The sequence below is a fragment of the Hippopotamus amphibius genome, chromosome 5, assembly GCF_030028045.1.
Source record: "Hippopotamus amphibius kiboko isolate mHipAmp2 chromosome 5, mHipAmp2.hap2, whole genome shotgun sequence".
Classification (NCBI taxonomy): Eukaryota; Metazoa; Chordata; class Mammalia; order Artiodactyla; family Hippopotamidae; genus Hippopotamus; species Hippopotamus amphibius.
Genome location: NC_080190.1, coordinates 102045304 through 102062863, shown reverse-complemented (window position 1 = coordinate 102062863; position 17560 = coordinate 102045304). Strand labels below are relative to the sequence as shown.

At 35.7% G+C, this 17560-nt stretch overlaps 1 protein-coding gene across 8 annotated transcripts in view; it reads left to right on the top strand.

Annotated features, from left to right (window-relative positions):
- The first annotated feature begins 480 nt into the window (after positions 1-480).
- LRRCC1 (leucine rich repeat and coiled-coil centrosomal protein 1) overlaps positions 481-17560 on the top strand; it is a 37690-nt gene continuing 20610 nt past the window's right edge. Inside the window, exons 1-9 of one of the 8 annotated variants that reach the window (XM_057735207.1) lie at positions 481-752; positions 3070-3275; positions 3592-3657; positions 7974-8141; positions 10094-10269; positions 10361-10570; positions 14815-15011; positions 15278-15425; positions 16371-16519. In XM_057735207.1, the coding sequence (XP_057591190.1) occupies positions 664-752; positions 3070-3275; positions 3592-3657; positions 7974-8141; positions 10094-10269; positions 10361-10570; positions 14815-15011; positions 15278-15425; positions 16371-16519 (1409 nt within the window). In that variant the 5' untranslated portion in view covers positions 481-663. Of the gene's footprint in view, positions 753-3069; positions 3276-3591; positions 3658-5541; positions 5595-5648; positions 7536-7973; positions 8142-10093; positions 10270-10360; positions 10571-14814; positions 15012-15277; positions 15426-16370; positions 16520-17560 lie in introns of those variants that run through there. The other 7 variants (XM_057735203.1, XM_057735201.1, XM_057735206.1 and 4 more) reach the window with 7 other exon arrangements.

Sequence of the window (17560 nt, the reverse complement as noted above, 5' to 3'; positions counted from 1 at the left end):
TCAGCCATCTATGGATGATTTCCTTTTAGAAAACTTCCTCACTACCCACAGGAACATGCAGTTGGCTTAAATGCTTCCGTGCTATTCCTAGTACTGGCCCTGCTGCGCAGCAAGTCTTTGTTTCCTCCTTTGAAATGTGAATGCTTCCAAGAAGGAGAATGGGCTTCATCTTATTTCTCATTGCACAGGGAGGTGCCTGACACAAGTAAGGCATCCCACAAAAAGTTTGTGGAATCAACAGTAGATGCAATAGCCTGGGGGAACAACTTATAGGTACGTAAGACCATAGGTCCCTAAAAACAAACATCTATGAAATCGCCTTCAGAAGTCAGTAGCCTACAACGTAAAAATCATACAGAAGAGCCACACGGGTAAAACCCACTCATTCCTCAACAACAACACCCCAGGCAAAATGTTCGCTTTACGGCAAATCTCTAGCGTCGCGCCGCAGATACCGTAAAACGGAGGGAAGCCCTGTTGGGGAAGCTCAGGCTTCCGGCTTTGCGACACCGTCGGGGCAGGACAGTGACCGCCGTCGGTTGGAAGGAGGGTCCTCGCCCCGCCCCCTCGGGGCCGCACTTCCGCGCACCCGGGAGGCGTGTTCCGGGCTCTGCTCCCCATCGCTGGGCGCCGGTTAAGACCCCGCTCCGCGTCGCCGGTGCCATGAAGGCGCCGGTGGAGGCGGAAGTCGAGAATGAGGACGGCGACAGCAGCTGCGGGGATTTGTGCTTCATGGACAAAGGCTTGCGGAGGTAAAGGGCGCTCCGCGGCCGGGAGCGGCCCACGCATCCCGGGCAAGGGGCCAAGGGCAGCGGGCGGCCTCGGTGGAGCGGAGGCGCGGGGCAGCTTTACCGAAACCGCGCACAAAGGCGTCTGGCTTTCGCCTGCCTTCTCCGCCACAGCTGCACTGCTGAGGGTCCAGATCCGAATCCAGTGAGCCCCCTTTCCCTTTCCTCCAGGGACTTATGAGCACCTGGGAAACTGCCCCCTGTCCTGGTTCCCTACCAGACTTTGACCATCCTCCCTTTGCTGGTTTTCCTTCTTTAGCGGCTGTTATTTCTTTGCTTGCCATGTAATTGTTGGTCTTCCCAGGTTCTGTCCTCTTTTCTTTGCTCCTTCTCTATGACAAAAAGTGGCAGCGTGGCATCTCTGGCCACCGTGAAGCAAGAGTTTGCTGTTCTTCGTTGGTTTTGCCTCGATTCTCTTTGCGCCTAGTCTAATTTCTCCTTTGTAGAGCACTGTGGTACGTATATTGTTATATTTTTTGAAAATACTAAACATGGCATATCTAGTTCACCGTTTCCCTCTTTCATGCAGCCCAAATTTGTGCACTATACTAGGCTCTTGGTTCTGCGTTGCTGATTGGTCCCTGTCTACCTTTTCCGTCTGACCTCTTACCCCTTCTCGAGTTAGGCCCTGTGATTAGCCACACGGAGCTGCAGGCGGGCAAGTACACAGTAGGCTCCTCTGTGCCTTTCCACACACTGTTCCTTTGTTGCCTGCCCTCTTCGCGCACCCTGCTGGTAATTAAAGCAACTTGCTCTGGATCCTGATCTTAAAATTTGCCAGAAAACCCCGGGAAGGTGTTTTTCAAAGGAATATTTCCGTTTATATTTAATAATAGCTGCCATTTACCAAATGCTATCTATGTGGGCATGTTACATATACTATCACCAATACTCAGCAACAGTTCTGCGAGGTAGTAATTTTACGAGGGACAGATCTGAGACTCAGAAGATCTTTATAACTTTCCCAACTTCATGCAGCTGGCAGATTAAGTTTGAATTCAAAACCATTTCTGTCTAATATCACTGTCTTTCCACCCTACTACATTATCTGCACAATACTAATTTCCAGAAACTGAAATGCTTCAGAAAATAAATGGCTGTCATTAAGAACATGTGTTAATAGCATAAGGTCTGGCAATAAATAATAGCTCAGTAAGTGACAGAAGCTAGATAATTGGAAAATATTTGAAACACTCACATTTGTAGATTGCTAGTTTGAAATTTAGAAATATATTATCTTTTGCTGCCAGGGGTTCTTATGCACTTCAGTCTGAAGACTAAAGGATAAAGCTGAATGACCTTATGACATGTTCACACTTTTTGTGTTTTAATTTTAAAGCTGAGATTCTTAATGCTAATTTGGAAGCAAACTCGAATTCCTTGTTTTCCTTTTACTCCCTGACTGCTAAACTTCTCATTTTCCTGTTACCAGATTTCCTGCAGCTTTACTGTAGCTGTTATAGAACAAAGAATAGATGCCAGTGACATTGTGTGTCTCAGTTCAAGCAGCTCTGAATTATGCACACTGTAGTTTATATTCCTAGAACTCCTGTCTTCAGAAGAGGTTTCAGTTAAAAAGAGCAGTAATTGGGAGTTGCATTTAGAGGAGAGGCATTCCACATTTCAGCAAGGGAGGCCAGGGACATTTTCACTACAAATAGCAATAACTAATGGTTTATTTTGAAATCAGCTACATTTTGGGTTAAATAGACATTAGAGACAGTGAAGAGAATAAGACTGTAAACTCCAATGCCAGATCTGTATTTATATTGGCTCAATTAGGTAATAGCTAGAAGAACTTGGACAGGTTGTTTAATTTCTGTAAGATATAGCATCCTTAGATACCTACTGCTTGGAGCTGTTGTGAGGATTAAATGGGTTAAGGAAACAGGTTTAGAGAGGTTAATTCGTTTACTCAAGTAACACAGCAAGAAGAAAAAGTGGTAGCCTGTAGATTTGCACTTGGGGTGTTATGATTCTAGGAACTGATTTTACAAATACTGCTTTCACTCTATGCTGATGACTTTGTTTGCATATAAAAGCTAAAAATGCCCAGCATCCCTTGCCTCTCTTGATAATGGTCCAGAATACTGGTTAATTGTAAGAAGCAGTGTACCTTATGAGACATTTCAAGGCTACCACAAGTAGGAAAGATTTTATTATAGAATGAATAGCACACACACTTACTATCTACACGCTGTTTGGTTAATTTTAGTTATTTGGTCGTGATTTTTAAGTCCAGTTTCTATTTGTTTTTGATAATATGTATTTTCCTTTGTAGCATATCAGAGTTATCTTTAGATTCAGCCCTTCATGCCATCAATCTTCATTGCAATAATATCTCGAAGATCAAAGCCATTGATCACATTTGGAATTTACAACATTTAGATCTGTCATCTAATCAAATAAGTCAAATTGAAGGGCTAAACACACTGACAAAACTACGCACTTTAAATTTGTCCTGCAATTTGATCACAAGAGTAGAAGGTTTGTAAGTAATTTTTATGTAACACTTTGCTTAAGGGAGATAATTTAAGTCCATTTTCCATTTTCTTCCTAAAAGAGTGGGCTAAATATTATCATAAACTTTTGAAAACTGAGCCTAAAACTCACTATATAAAATGTTTTCTTATGGAAAAGTTATCAGTTTTAAAAAAAATTATTTTGTAAAATACCAATAAAATTGATTTCACTGTTATCAGACTTTGGGTTTGCTTTAGAGCAGTGTGAAATAGTATTGAATTACTATATATCTCTAATTAATTGATTATTTGAATCTTGTAATGGCTTTGTTTTATTTTAGGACTTGAAGCACTAACTAATCTGACTAGATTGAATTTATCTTATAACCACATAAATGATCTTAGTGGTAAGTAGATATGCCTATGTTTTCTTTAATGCTGAGTGTTCTTCACATGTAGTGAGTTACACTGAGCTCTGCATGTTGAAGAACTGAATAATTCAATTTTTGACCAAAAACCTTGTCTAGAGAGTGTTTCTCAGTCATATTTATTTTTTGCTAGTGCTAAAGCTACAGCTGAATTAAAAACTAGAGTAATCAATAACAGAAAAAAACTTGTTTAGAAAGGACCTACTTTGAGAGAATAATGTTTTAATCTTAGATAATTAATCAATATACTGTTATATAGAGAGGAATATCTCCAATAGAACTTTTTACAGTGATAAAAATATTCTGTATCTGTGCTGTCTGGTATGGTAATCAATAGACAGATGTGGCCTTTGAGCACTTGAAATATGGCCAGTACACTGAGGAACTGAATTTGTAGTTTTATTTAATTTTAATTAAATGTTTATTTAAATTTAAAAAGCTACATGTGGCTGGTGCTACCATATTGGACAGTATAGGTATATAGCATTCTAAAGGCTATAGCAAATTGACTGTCAAACGAGGTTTTTTTTCTTTTTGACGTTACCATGTCTAAGAAGGTTAAAAATTGTTAATTTTTTAATTGATTAAAGTGATGCACTGATAAAATGAACAAAGTTTGATTATTCTCAAAAGTAGCTTTCAGAACTAGCAAAATTTCTCTAATTATCATCATAATCCTTATCAGTATTTGAAACAGTCTTATTCATTTGTTTGTTTTTCTCCCCTGCTAGAAAAATACTACCCTATGTCAGGTATTTAGTACACAAAAAAGTAAAATACAATGACCTTGTGCCTACCCTTAACCAAAGTAGCAATAGTATTTTAATTTTTAAAAACCTTTTCCCCCCAAAATGCATTAGAGTTGAGTATTAACCATAGCTCTCACTCTGCTGTGTAATGTTGAGCAAAGTATATTGTTCTTTGGATGCAGTTTCCTTAACTGAAAAATGTGAATCGTGGATAATATAGTTCATTCATTCACTCAACAAATATTTATCAAAGATCATTGTATCAAACACTGTTCTGTAGTGATGAAAAAATAACAACAAAATAACACTGTATCAAACACTGTTCTGTAGTGATGAAAAAATAACAACAACAAATAAATTCATCACAGGGCTTACATTGTAGTGGGGAAGTAAAACAAATAAATGAAATGATGTCAGCTCCCACAAAAAATAAGCAAAAGGTTTGAGCAGACCCTTCCCCAAGAGGATATCTAAATGGCAAACAAGCACGTGAAAAAAAAAAATGTTTAGCATCCTTAGTAATTAAGGAAATGCAAATTAAAATCATAATGAGATCTACTTCATACCTACAAGAACAGATGTAGTTTTAAAAACTTAAAATACGGGGGCTTCCTAGGTGGCACAGTGGTTAAGAATCTGCCTGGCAATGCATGGAACACGGGTTCGATCCCTGCTCCAGGAAGATCCCACATGCCACAGAGCAACTAAGCCCGAGCGCCATAACTGTTGAGCCTGCGCTTTAGAGCCTGTGAACCACAACTATTGAGCCCATGTGCTGCAACTGCTGAAGCCCATGCGCCTAGAGCCCGTGCTCCACAACAAGAGAAGCCATGGCAGTGAAGAACCTGGGCACCACAATGAAGAGTAGCCCCCACTCACCACAACTAAAAATAAAGCCCACACACAGCAAAAAAGACCCAACACAGCCAATAAAATAAATTAATTAATTAATTAAAAAAAAACTTACAAAGTGCTAGTGAGATTGTGGAGCAGCTAGACTTGCATACATTGCTGGTAGAATTCAAAATGGTAAAACTACTTTGGAAAACAGTTTGAAGGTTTCTTATAATGTTAAACAGACTCTTAGCATATAATCATGCATTTCTACTCCTAGGTGTTTACCTGAAAAAAATGAAAACCTGTCTCATCAAAGACCTGCACATGATGGTTAATATGATTATATCACTTTTTAATATAATCATGTTTATATTATTATTCATAATCTCCAAAAAATAGAAACTACCCACTTGTCTATCACCTGGTAAATGGGTAAACAAATTGTGATACATCTACAGGGTGGAATACTACTTGGCAATAAAAAGGAAGGAACTGTGGATATATGTAGCAATATAGATAAATCTAAAAAGAACTATGCTAAGTGAAAGGAGCCAGACACAAAAAATTACACTATGTGATTCCATTATATGACATTCTGACAAAGGCAAAGATACAGGGGCAGAAATGAGATCATTAATTGCCAGGGGTTGAAGATGAGGAGAGAAGATTGATTTACCTAGGGACACAGTGATTTGGATGATGAAAATGTTCTGTATCTCCATTGCAGGGTTTATATAACCGTGTTTGTTAAAGCACATTGAGCTCTACTGTGTATATTTTCTATACAGAAAATATAATTAGCAAACCTATGAGTTCTAATAGATAATTGTTTAGAATGATGATATTTTATATGTTCAGAAACACTTCAATAAGTAAATAATGACAGTTCATATGATTAAGAACATGCAAAGACACTAAGGTGTGATCAAGCTTGCCATGATTCAGGAACAGAAAGAAGCCTGCTGTGGCTACAGCATAGCTTCAGCTTCAAAAACAGGGTAAAAAGTTTGCATGTTATTCTAAGTACAGTAGGAAGCCATTGGAAGGCTTTAAACAAGTAAGTGACTTAATACATCTGTTTAAAGGATCACTTTGGCTACTGAGTGGGTGAAGAATGGACTTTAATAGGATAGGAGTGAAAATCAGGTGACCAGTTAGGAAGCCGATTCAATTGTCTGGGTGAGAGATGATGGAGACTTGGACTAGAATGGAAATAGTGTAGAGGAGTAAATACATAGGTTTTGCATGTGAAGTTCATAGGACTTGCTGATGGACTGAGATGAGGAAATGCAAGGAAAAGGAATCAAAGATAAGTTTTCTTTGTAGTAACAGGTGGATAATGGTACTGTTTTCTCACATGGGGAAGATTGAAGGAAGAACAGGTTTAGAAATGAAAGGGTAAGAATTAAGGATTCTATCTTAAATTTGAGACCCCTATTAGATATTTGTGTGTGTGTACGTGTATGATCTGCAGTTTTGGGGTAGGGCATCATGGTTAGTGTTGTAGATTTGGCACATCAGTTCTGCGGTTGTCGTGACACTGTGGGAGATTCTGGAGAGTATATGGATGGAGAAGAGGAACCAGGAATGAGCACTGGGGCACTTTAAAATCGAAACATAAAAGGGACATGAAGTTGCAACATAAGGGAAAGAACCAGTAACATGGAACCGGAAGTTAGAAGTGTGGTACTAAGAAGTGCTGAGTACTCATAAGAATGTATGACAAGAAGTCTGATCTTGTAGTGAGTGGTCAAAGAAGACTTCTCTGAGGGTGTGACAGGTGAACAGAAGTCAGTGATAAGGACTATGAAGAAAATAAAAGAGGCAACCCTGTAAAAAAGATGAGTAGAAGTTAGCCAGATGAGGATCTTTGAGGAGAGAAGAGTATTCCAGTCAGGTTGAAGACATTGAAGAAAAAAAAAGGTGAGTAAAGTTGAATTTGTATATAAAGAGTACTAAACTAGGCAAAATTGAAAAATAAGACCTTCAGTGGAACAGTGTAGAGTACATCTCAGAATGGTCTTTCCAAAAGAAGGAAGGCTAGGGCATTTAGCCACGGATGATTCTCCTTTTGTTAAGGGGTTCCTGGAGGTGTTAACTCCCTCACTCTTCTGGGCTGAACCCTTGCTGAACAAACTCCATTTTGAAGAACATTCTGAGGCATGTGCTCTGTCCACCTCAGCTGCAGCTGAGATCAGGCCGGCCAAGGAGATGAGCCAGGCTCCAGTAGCCTCTGTTACAAACCTAGTTTCTGATATTAACAGGCTCTAGGTAAGCTTGTGCAAGAAATGTTACCAGGAAGATAAATCAGATGCATGCTATTTGTATTTATTTTATGCTGAAACCAGCAAAATTGGAGTGTTAACTTATGTCTCTTAATTAAAAATGATGTGTTGATTGAGAGCCTGAAACCATTGCTTTACTCTTATTCTCATAAAACTGCATGGGCCTGGTAAGGCCCACTCGTTTAAAGAGAACCAGGGTCCAGGTTCTCTGGGCTAAGGCCTCAAAGAGATGCCAAACCTTTGTTTCTTCAAAACAAGAGTTGACTTTACTGATACCCTGTTCATTAGGTGTAGCTGTTTGCAGCAGGGTCTTATTAATGCCACTCCTTTGCCTCTTGAAGTATAACCTATATAAAAATTATTTTTAGTTAGCTGTTAGAAAAATTACTGTTGTGACATCAAAAGAAATTTCTTCCTGTTGCAGGTTTGATGCCCCTTCATGGAATTAAACATAAACTTAGATATATTGAACTACATAGTAATTGTATAGATAGTATCCATCACCTACTTCAATGTACAGTAGGATTGCACTTCTTGACTAATCTTATTTTGGAGAAAAATGGAGAAGATAATCCTGTCTGTCATTTACCAGGTATGAATGATTAATGTAGTACTTTTGGTAACAGTTGATAGTCAAAGCTCCTTTATTTCCTGCAGCTTGTATTTATGACCTCCTTGAGTTTGTCTTAAGCTTTGCAACTTTTTATTATGTATTTGGAAAAATATAATTGCAAATAAGTTATTCTATTAAGACAAACTAAATTGCTGTTAAAAGAGGAATATAAGCTGAACAGATAATTCTATTTAGACAGTTTTATATTTGATAAGTGAATGCCTCAAAATTAAATTGTGTTTATGATATATTCTTACAATACTAAGCAGCCATAGAAAAAGAATATGGAGTCTCTTTAGCTACTGATAAACAGTTATCTCCAGGATATACTACTGTTAAGAGAAAGAAAAGCAAGCAGGTTACATAGTGTATAATAGGCTACCATTTGTGTGCAAAGGATAACACATGTATGTGTGTTTGCTGAATATATATATAAAATATTTACAAGAATACACAAAAAACTGATAATAATGGCTAACTTCAGTATTGGGTAGATAGGGATCAGGAAATGTGAAAAGGGCAGCTGGGAATCAGGAAATATTAGGAAAACTTTTTACTGAGTACCTTTTGAATTTTGCACCATATGAATGTTAAATTATTAATAAGTAAATAATTGTTTTAAGAAGAAAGCTTAAACTTGATATATATTAAGATATGAGATATATAGGAGATGCTGCTGAAATGCCATTTGATCTAATTCAAAATCATTGAGGTTGGCAAAGGTAAAGCAGACCAGACTCCATTTCTAGAACTCACTTATCTCAAATTGCTTAACCCAACAGTAAGATACAAATACAGAATATGAATGTACATTCTAAAGATGTGTTTGGGTAGATGTTAGCTGCAGAGGCTCTATTCTCGTTAATTTGCAGCTATGAGAAGGCTTTTCCCAGAATGGAAACCTATTTTGATGATTTTACTTTGCAGAAGAATATATTAGAGTTGAGATCAACTATTTTCCTAAGCCCAGATAATGATAGAGTCTCCCTAAAAATCAGGGCAGATTTCTGTTTTGTGGGGAAACCCTTTTCTTGGGGAAAAAACTGTATTCCTAAGACAACTTTAATTTGCTAACCCACAAGTTGGATTTTTTTTCCTAATAATCTCATCTCAAGAACCTTTAGTACCTATAGTTTAAGTCTTTGTTTTTCACTTTCTTTCCTAGATGAGATATTTCTCTGCACATAGTTGCCCTCCCCCCAGAATTAGTACTGAAATTACTTTTCTTTTTTCAAAATCTCTAATATTGATTTGCCAGACTTCTTTCTTTCTTTTTCAGTTCTTCCAGCCACCTTATTTTACTTGGTTTTAAAATTTATCAAAATTAAAGTGTTTCTGTTAGCCTAAACACCAAATTAATATTAATTTGCCAGATTTCTCATATGTAATTGTACTTAGGGAAAATAAACATACTCTTAAATACTTGATAGATTGCCTGTTTTAATCCTAGTTATATGTAATTTAAGAGGAGAGAGCGGGAGTGTTTAAGTTTGTTAATGCTTTTGCACTGGCAAAATTGTTATTTACATCATCCTGATTTATATGTTTACTAATCATATTACAAATAAACAAGAGATATGTTTGGCTTCCTGCCTGGAATAAATTGCTACTGGTTTCATGCAGTTATAGCTTTAAAGCAATTTTATGAAACATAGATCTAGAAATGATGATTTTTTAACTTTCTGACTTTCATCAGGAGGGAGGGTTGTTTGGGAGGGATTGGGGGGTATGTTTTGTTTGGTTTCTATTTAATGATTATATACTGGAGAAGAATTAAGTAGTTTTTTATTACAAGTTTATTAGTTGCATTCCAGGACTAATTTTATCATTCAGGTGATATATCTGGTAGCTGATAAATTTACTTTATTCTATAAATAATTAACCTTTTTTTTTTATGGTTGAGTTTTCATTTTGAATGATTTGTTTCCAAGGGTACAGAGCAATTATGCTCCAGACTTTGCCACAGCTTAGAATCCTAGATTGTAAGAACATTTTTGGTGAACCAGTAAATGTGGCAGAAGTAAACTCATCAGGTCTACAGTGCTTTGAAGGTCTTTTGGATAATTTAGTTTCTTCTGACTCTCCCCTAAATATAAGTGAAGATGAGGTATAGTACTGTTTTTTTTCCTAATATCTTCAAATTTTAATTAATAAATAAGTGTAAATTTAAAGGATTTTGGTTTGTTTCTGTGTCATAGATCATTGACGGTATGCCAGTGGTAACACCACCTATTGATGAGATAGCTCCCTTGGATCAGTTTACAAGTACACCAACGGATACTGGTTTGACATCCTTTATATCTGTGTGTCCCTCTTCTGAGCCAGAGAAAGTTAATCATGAAAATGATTTTCAGAATGAGATGAAACTTCAGAAATTAGATGATCAAATTTTACAGCTTCTCAGTGAAGTAAGTATTTTTCCTACTTTTCTAAGCAATGTGTTTGTTGAAGACAAAATAGTTAAGAAAATGTACAATAAGATTGCATACAAGCTGAACAACCAGAAACAATCTATATTTATTGCATTGGTGTGTATGTTTATTTTTTTCTTTAAAATAGGATCCTTTGTAGTATTAGTGGTAGAGAAAGGTGTAACATACTTTTCTCACTCATTTTCCTCAGTGTCCTCTTTCAGATCTTCATTATGGAATTCCTTTCGTCTGCTGTACTTCACATTATTTCCACCCATCCACCTTTTATTTCTAGTAAATAGAACTCTTTGGATTTAGTGCTTATTAATAACATAGAGGGTATGTGAGCTACTTTTGGCCTCTACTTTCTCTTCAGTTGTTTAATGGTCAAAACCACTTCTAGAACTTATAGCTAAATGGCAAGTTATTTTATATAATTCCTGCTTGAAGTCCTGTTTACAGCAGACCCTCACCAAATAATCTCTGCTCTCCTGAAATATTAATCCCTTTTTTACCCCTGCTACTGGTTCTCTGGTTTTAAAAATCTTTGAACTATGTGGATGATCTATAGTTCTTAGAATTTACTGTTATTTGAGTCTCCAACCTTCTCTCTAGCATTCTTGCTCTGATCTATACTGACAGTTATTATCTTGAACGCCACACCTCCCAGAATGCAATGAATTTTTCCTTTATCCCCTAACTGGATGTGTGGGAGAAAGAGTGTAGCCTGAGAAGCTATTAATCAAAAATCAGTCTGACCTAGAAATTTGTAACTGAACTTTAATACTTAAATTTTTTCTCAAAATGGGGGTGAGTAGTGGAAATTGCTTATGGAATGATTATGGTTCAGTGGATTTTTAATAATCCTGAACTATTATCTTAGCTATAACACTAGCAGTCTTGATAAACATGAGGTCTGCCTTAGGTGAGTGCGTGAATAAGACTATAAGGATTGTGTGCCACAAATCCCTCAAGATTTCAATTTGGGCCACAGAGTTAGATCATGGTAGAACTGGGACAAGAATGCTAGCAGATACATTCTTTGACGTCACTAATAACATATTACTGAGCTATTAGACTCTTCATCTCCTCAGGTTTCATCTTCCATCTTTTCTAATGGCTGAGTCTTCTTTCTCAGTGTCAGAACTTAGATTTAAACTTAACAACCTAAATTTGAACTGACCTTTTCAGCTTCTCCTAAGCCATTCTCATTTCATTCTCACAACAACTCAATCAAGTATGTAGGGATTGATATATCATTTTTCTTGTTATATAGGAAAGAAACTCAGTTTATTTGAGTCCTTTATTTTAGTGAGGCAGAGTTGCACTTCAAACCCAAATGTGCTGCTATCCAGTCTGGTATTGTTTCCACTGTCATGCTTCTTAATCAGTTAGTGATAATTCTTCCCTACTTTTAGCTAAGAATAGGAGTCTAGCTCCCCAGGGAGAAAAGGATGATTTGTAGCTATGCATATAAAAAGTATTTAGGAAAAGGAGTTCTTGTTTGCTAACTTACTTGGTATAAAGGATAAACATACAATTTTGAATTTCAGTTGATAAATACATTACATTATAAGTGAAGTCGTAAAGTTACTGAGAATATGCTATAATATGATTATGTTACAGTCATTATCTTCAGTTATTCTTCTTAATTATTGGATTTATAATTATTACACTGGTTTTTAGAATTATCTGTGTGAAAGGCTGTTTTGTCTTTAACTTTTCATTTTTCCCCACCATTTTATTATGAGCATGTTAAAACTTAGAGCAAAGTTAAGAGAATTTCTTAGTGAATACTAGTATACCCACCAGCTAGATTCCACCATCAACATTTTACTATACTTATTTCATCTTATGTCTGTCCATCTATTCATTTATCAAACTATCTTATTTAGGACACATTTCAAAGTGAATTACATATATCAGCATACTTTCCCTTAAATACTTAAGCCTGCATATCATTATAGAGTTCAGTATTTTTTTTTAGCCTTTTTACTTTTACTGGGTTTTTTTTTCACTTTTAATGTAAAATAGAGATGTGTGTATTCCCTGCATTGACAATACATATGCCTGTTACCCAAACTTTTATGAAGATAAGCATCACTGTCATCCTATAATGTTCCCTCCTGCTGCTTCTCTCAGGCAGTCCTCTCCTGTGCTCCCCACCCCACCCCCACAATCACTTTTCTCTCTTTTTTTTTTAACCATAGATTATTTAATACTCCTTCCAGAACCTAATATAATGGAACATACAGTATATGCTTTTTTGTGGGGGGGCTCTTTCACTCAGCATAACTTTGAAATCAGTCCATTATTATGTATGTCAATAGTTTGTTTTTATTGCCATATAGTATTCCATTGTATGACTATATCACAGTTTATTGTTCCATTATCCCTATTGATATACCACTGGGTTCTTTCCAGGTTTGTGAATAAAACTGCTAGAACCTTACAGAACAAGTCTTTTTGTAAACTTATGTCTTCATTTCTCTTCAATAAATAGCTAGAACTGGAATTTCTAAATTATAGGGTAGGTGTTTGTTTAGTTATGCAAGAAACTGCCAGAGCTTTCCCAAGGTGGTGGTTCCATTTTATTCCCCCCAACAATGTATAACTGACTGTTTCAGTTGTTCCACATCCTCACCAATGTTTGGTGTTACCATTGATTTTATTTTAGCCATTCTAGTGAGTGTATACCAGTATTCATTGTGATTCTAATTTGCATTTCACTAATGATCGGTGATGTAAGCACTTTTTTATGTGCTTATGAATCTTTTGTGAAGTGTTCAGAAATTTTGCTCATATTTTTATTGAGTTGTTAGTCTATTACTGGGTTATAGGAATTCATTTTATATCTTGAATACTAATGTTTTGTCAAATATATTTTCTCCCAGTCTGTGGTTTGCATATCCATTTCCTTAATGGTCTTTTGATAAGCAAGAATTTTAATTTTACTGATTTTTTTTTTTTGTCTAGTTCTATCGGTTGAATATGAGATGTTAGATTCTCCAGCTATGACTGTGGATTTGTCTGTTTCTTCCTTTAATTCTCTCAGCACTTGCTTTTTATATTTTAAAGCTCTCTTACTAAGCACATACACATTTATGACTACTTTTTCTTCCTAATGAACTTACCCTTTTATCATTATGAAATGTAAATTTATATCTTTACTTAATTTCAGAATTTTTGGACATCATTGCTTCAAATAGTTCTCTGTCGCATTCCCTTTCCTCTTTTTTCAAATTCCATTTAGACTTTTTGATGTGTCCCACAGTCCCCTGATGCTGTGTACATTTTATCAGCTTTTTTTCTCTGTATTCTTCATATGGAATAATTGCATTGAACTTTCTTTTATCACCTCATTCTGTATTAGTCCAGCCAGTCAATTTTAACTTGACATTGTATTTTTCTGTTGTAAAATTTCCATTTTTTTTTATAATATTTACTTTCTGCTGAATTTTCTTTTCATTCACAGTAAGCATTTTTTTTACATCATTGAGCATACTGCAATCACTATTGTAAAGTACTTCTCTGCTTATTTGAACATTTTAGATTCTTTCAGGTTAGAGCTCCATCGATTGCCATTTCTCTTGAGCATGGGTCATATTTTCCTAGTTCTTTCTACTGTAAATAATTTTGGATTTTGTCTTAGAGAGTGTGATTGTTGTTTTTTGGAGAATCTAGTTGCTGCTATAGGCCTCCAAAGAGTATTAATAATTTTGTTATAGCAAACATTTACTTGCTTTGACTTAACTGCTGCTTTTTTTAAATCCTTTACTGGGTTTCTTGCACTCTGCTCCACACTGCCCTCTGATTCTTTAGACCCCACAGTTTGTGGTTTTTCCACCTGAGTTTTAAGACTCCGTACGTAGTACTGATTGTGATATGTTCTTAGGCTAAAAGCCATAAAGCAAAAACAACCCATTCTGGTCATTTTTCCAAGAGTCAGTTCTCTAGAATAAGCTTGCTTTTGTTCACTTTCTAGGATCCCCAGGTAGTTTTTGTTTGTTATTTTGTTTGTATTTTCCCCCAGTTTGTAATTGTTTTCTTGAGACCATCAACCTCATAGGAGCTTACGTGTCCACACCAGAAGCCGAATCCCTTGTCTTTTAATTTCAGACATAGCTAGTTTATAAATCTTTAGTCTTGTAAAAAGTTCATAACATTTTAGAAAACGTCAAGTAATATTTGTTTATACCGAATTGAACTTTTAAAAATTTTTGTTGGTTTTTTTATTCTAGACTTCTAATTCTTTAATAGATAAAGTTCCTGAGAAAGATCTCAGACCAAAAAGAGATACAGATGTGACATCTGAAAGTGACTATGGAAACAGAAAAGAATGCAGTAGAAAAATTCCTCGAAGATCAAAAATCCCATATTATTCCAAAACTATTCAAACTATTAAGCACCACAGTAAAAACAACAGTGCTTTTATAAGGTATTTCTTTTACTTCTAGAAATTCAAATAAGGCACACAGAAGTTAATACTACTGGCTTCTTCCTTAAAGCTATCTCATGGTCATATTTTTTTACTTTTCTAATGTCAAAAGATTTGACTTTTCAGCTTTGCCTGCTCAGATTGTCAGCACTTTGATAAATTTATATAAAAGGATCTCTTTATGCTAGATTGTCGTTACCTAAGTTGTGAAAAATAGTTGTATTATAAATTTCTTTGGGTTATTTCCTGTGTTTTTTTCTTTGCAGTTGTAATCGTAAAATGAAACAACCTTTCTTTAAAGAATTATATGTAAGCTCATCTTTAGTGAACAGTAATACATTAGAAGAATCAGAAAAGCAGAAGACTGAAATAATTAAAGTAAACAACGGTAGCTCAGAAAATGCCACTTACCGGGTATGATTTAAGAGATTAAGAAAAACTGAATATGAATAATCTTAGTTTTAAATACAAAGTTAGTCCCAGAAAAATAATGCATGCTTCTATGAGCAAAAAATATTTTGTCTAATTTTACTGGGGGATGAGGTTAGGTTATTTTCCCCTTCCTAATTTCCAGATTTTGTGTAACGTTACTATTTTTGTAATTTTTAAAGGAATGGGAATTACACATTAAAGATCAGATTTCAGTGAAATCACTTTGCTGTATGCTTGTGGAGGAGAAAACAAATCTAAATTTTCAAATTCTTCCTAAAGTAGTGGTTCCTAACTTATGAGTCTCAGAATCTTTTAAATGTATAAGGAAATCTATGGGTCTTCTCAGAGGAACTTTCTTAGAGAAGCTCATAAAATGTGTATAATTTCAAGGTTTTCGTGGGCTCTTCTGAAATCCAGTTTTGGACCTATGGGTTCCAAATTGAGAGGCATTCAAGAATTTTTAAATTCTTCAATATTTTCCTTAATCATTCACATGTTGAGAATTTCTTACTCACATTGATTTATTTTATATTTTTCATTAACTCGCCCTTATTTTACTTGTGAACAAATGGGTTATACTTTTGATTGGAATGTGTACTATTCTTCCAATAGTATTATTATTACTTTTTGAAATATTTCACACCTTTCATGCTATTGCTTTTGTTCCCTTATTCTCAAGTTTGAAGGCCTTAATATTTAGAAAATAATAAAAATCATTATGACAATAATAATAGCAGCTAACACTTATTGAGTGGCTGTTTTGTGCCAGGCACTGTTCTGAATGCTTTACTTCCATTCTTTTGGTTAATTCTCACCACAGCCCTTTGAATTAGATACTACTATTCCCACATAATAAAAGAGAAAACTGAGACAGTTAGAGGTTAGGTAACTTTTCCAAGTTCACATAAAAAGATTGTTTTCTTTTAGGCACTTGTTGAGGAATTAGACCAAGAGAGAGAGAAGAGATGGAAAGCTGAACAAACTGAAAAGAAACTTATGGATTATATTGATGAACTGCATAAACATGCAAATGAAAAAAAAGATATTCATAGCCTGGCTCTTCTGACTACAGATAGGTAAGGGGAAGGTCTGTAAACCTTAAGTTATCTCATAGCACAAAGAATGCTGAACTTGGAACTGGAATGCCTTAGTTTAAACTAGCTGCAGTATGATTAAAAAAAAAAACTATACATGTGGTTTTAGTTTGACTTGAACTAATTTTATTTAAAGATTTATGGCTTTATCAGTTTTTTATTGGGTTAGCCAAAAAGTTCCTTTGGTTTTTAAGTAAAAATAAAACACACATTTTTCATTTTCACCAAGAGCTTTATTGAACAGTGTATTCACCCTTTGTTCCACTACCTTCTGCCATTTTTCACGCAACTTCATAATTCCATCTTCCCAAAACTTTTTATCTTTTTGAGCAAAAGAACTGTTCCAGGTACCTTTTACAGTCTTCCAGGGAATTGAAATTTTTGCCATTAAGAGAATTCTGTAGAGACTGAAATAAATGGAAATGCAAAGGTGCAGTGTCTGGTGAATATGGCAGGTGAATCAGAGCTTCCCAGCCAAGCTGTTGCAGTTTTTGCCTGGTCATCGAAGAAACATGCGGTCTTGCATTATCCTGATGGAAGGTTATGCGTTTTCTCTTAACTAATTCTGGACGCTTTTCATCGAGTGCTGCTTTCAGTTGGTCTAATTGGAAGCAGTACTTGCTGGAATTAATCATTTCGTTTTCCAGAAGGAGCTCATAATAGAGAACTCCCTTGCAATCCCACCATATACGCAATATCACCTTCTTTGGATGAAGACCAGCCTTTGGTGTGGTTGGTGGTGGTTCATTTCACCTGCCCCATGATCTCTACCACTCCACATTGTTATGCGGTATCCATTTTTCATCACCTGTCACAATTTGTCTTAAAAACGGAACGTTTTCATTACATTTCAGTAGAGAATTACATGTGGAATTACAGTCAAGAAGGTTTTTTTCACTTATGTGGAACCAAACACCAAAGCGATGAACATAACCAAGCTGGTGCAAATGATTTTCAGCACTTGATTTGGATGTTTTGAATATATCGGCTATCTCCCACGTGGTATAATGTTGATTGTTCTCA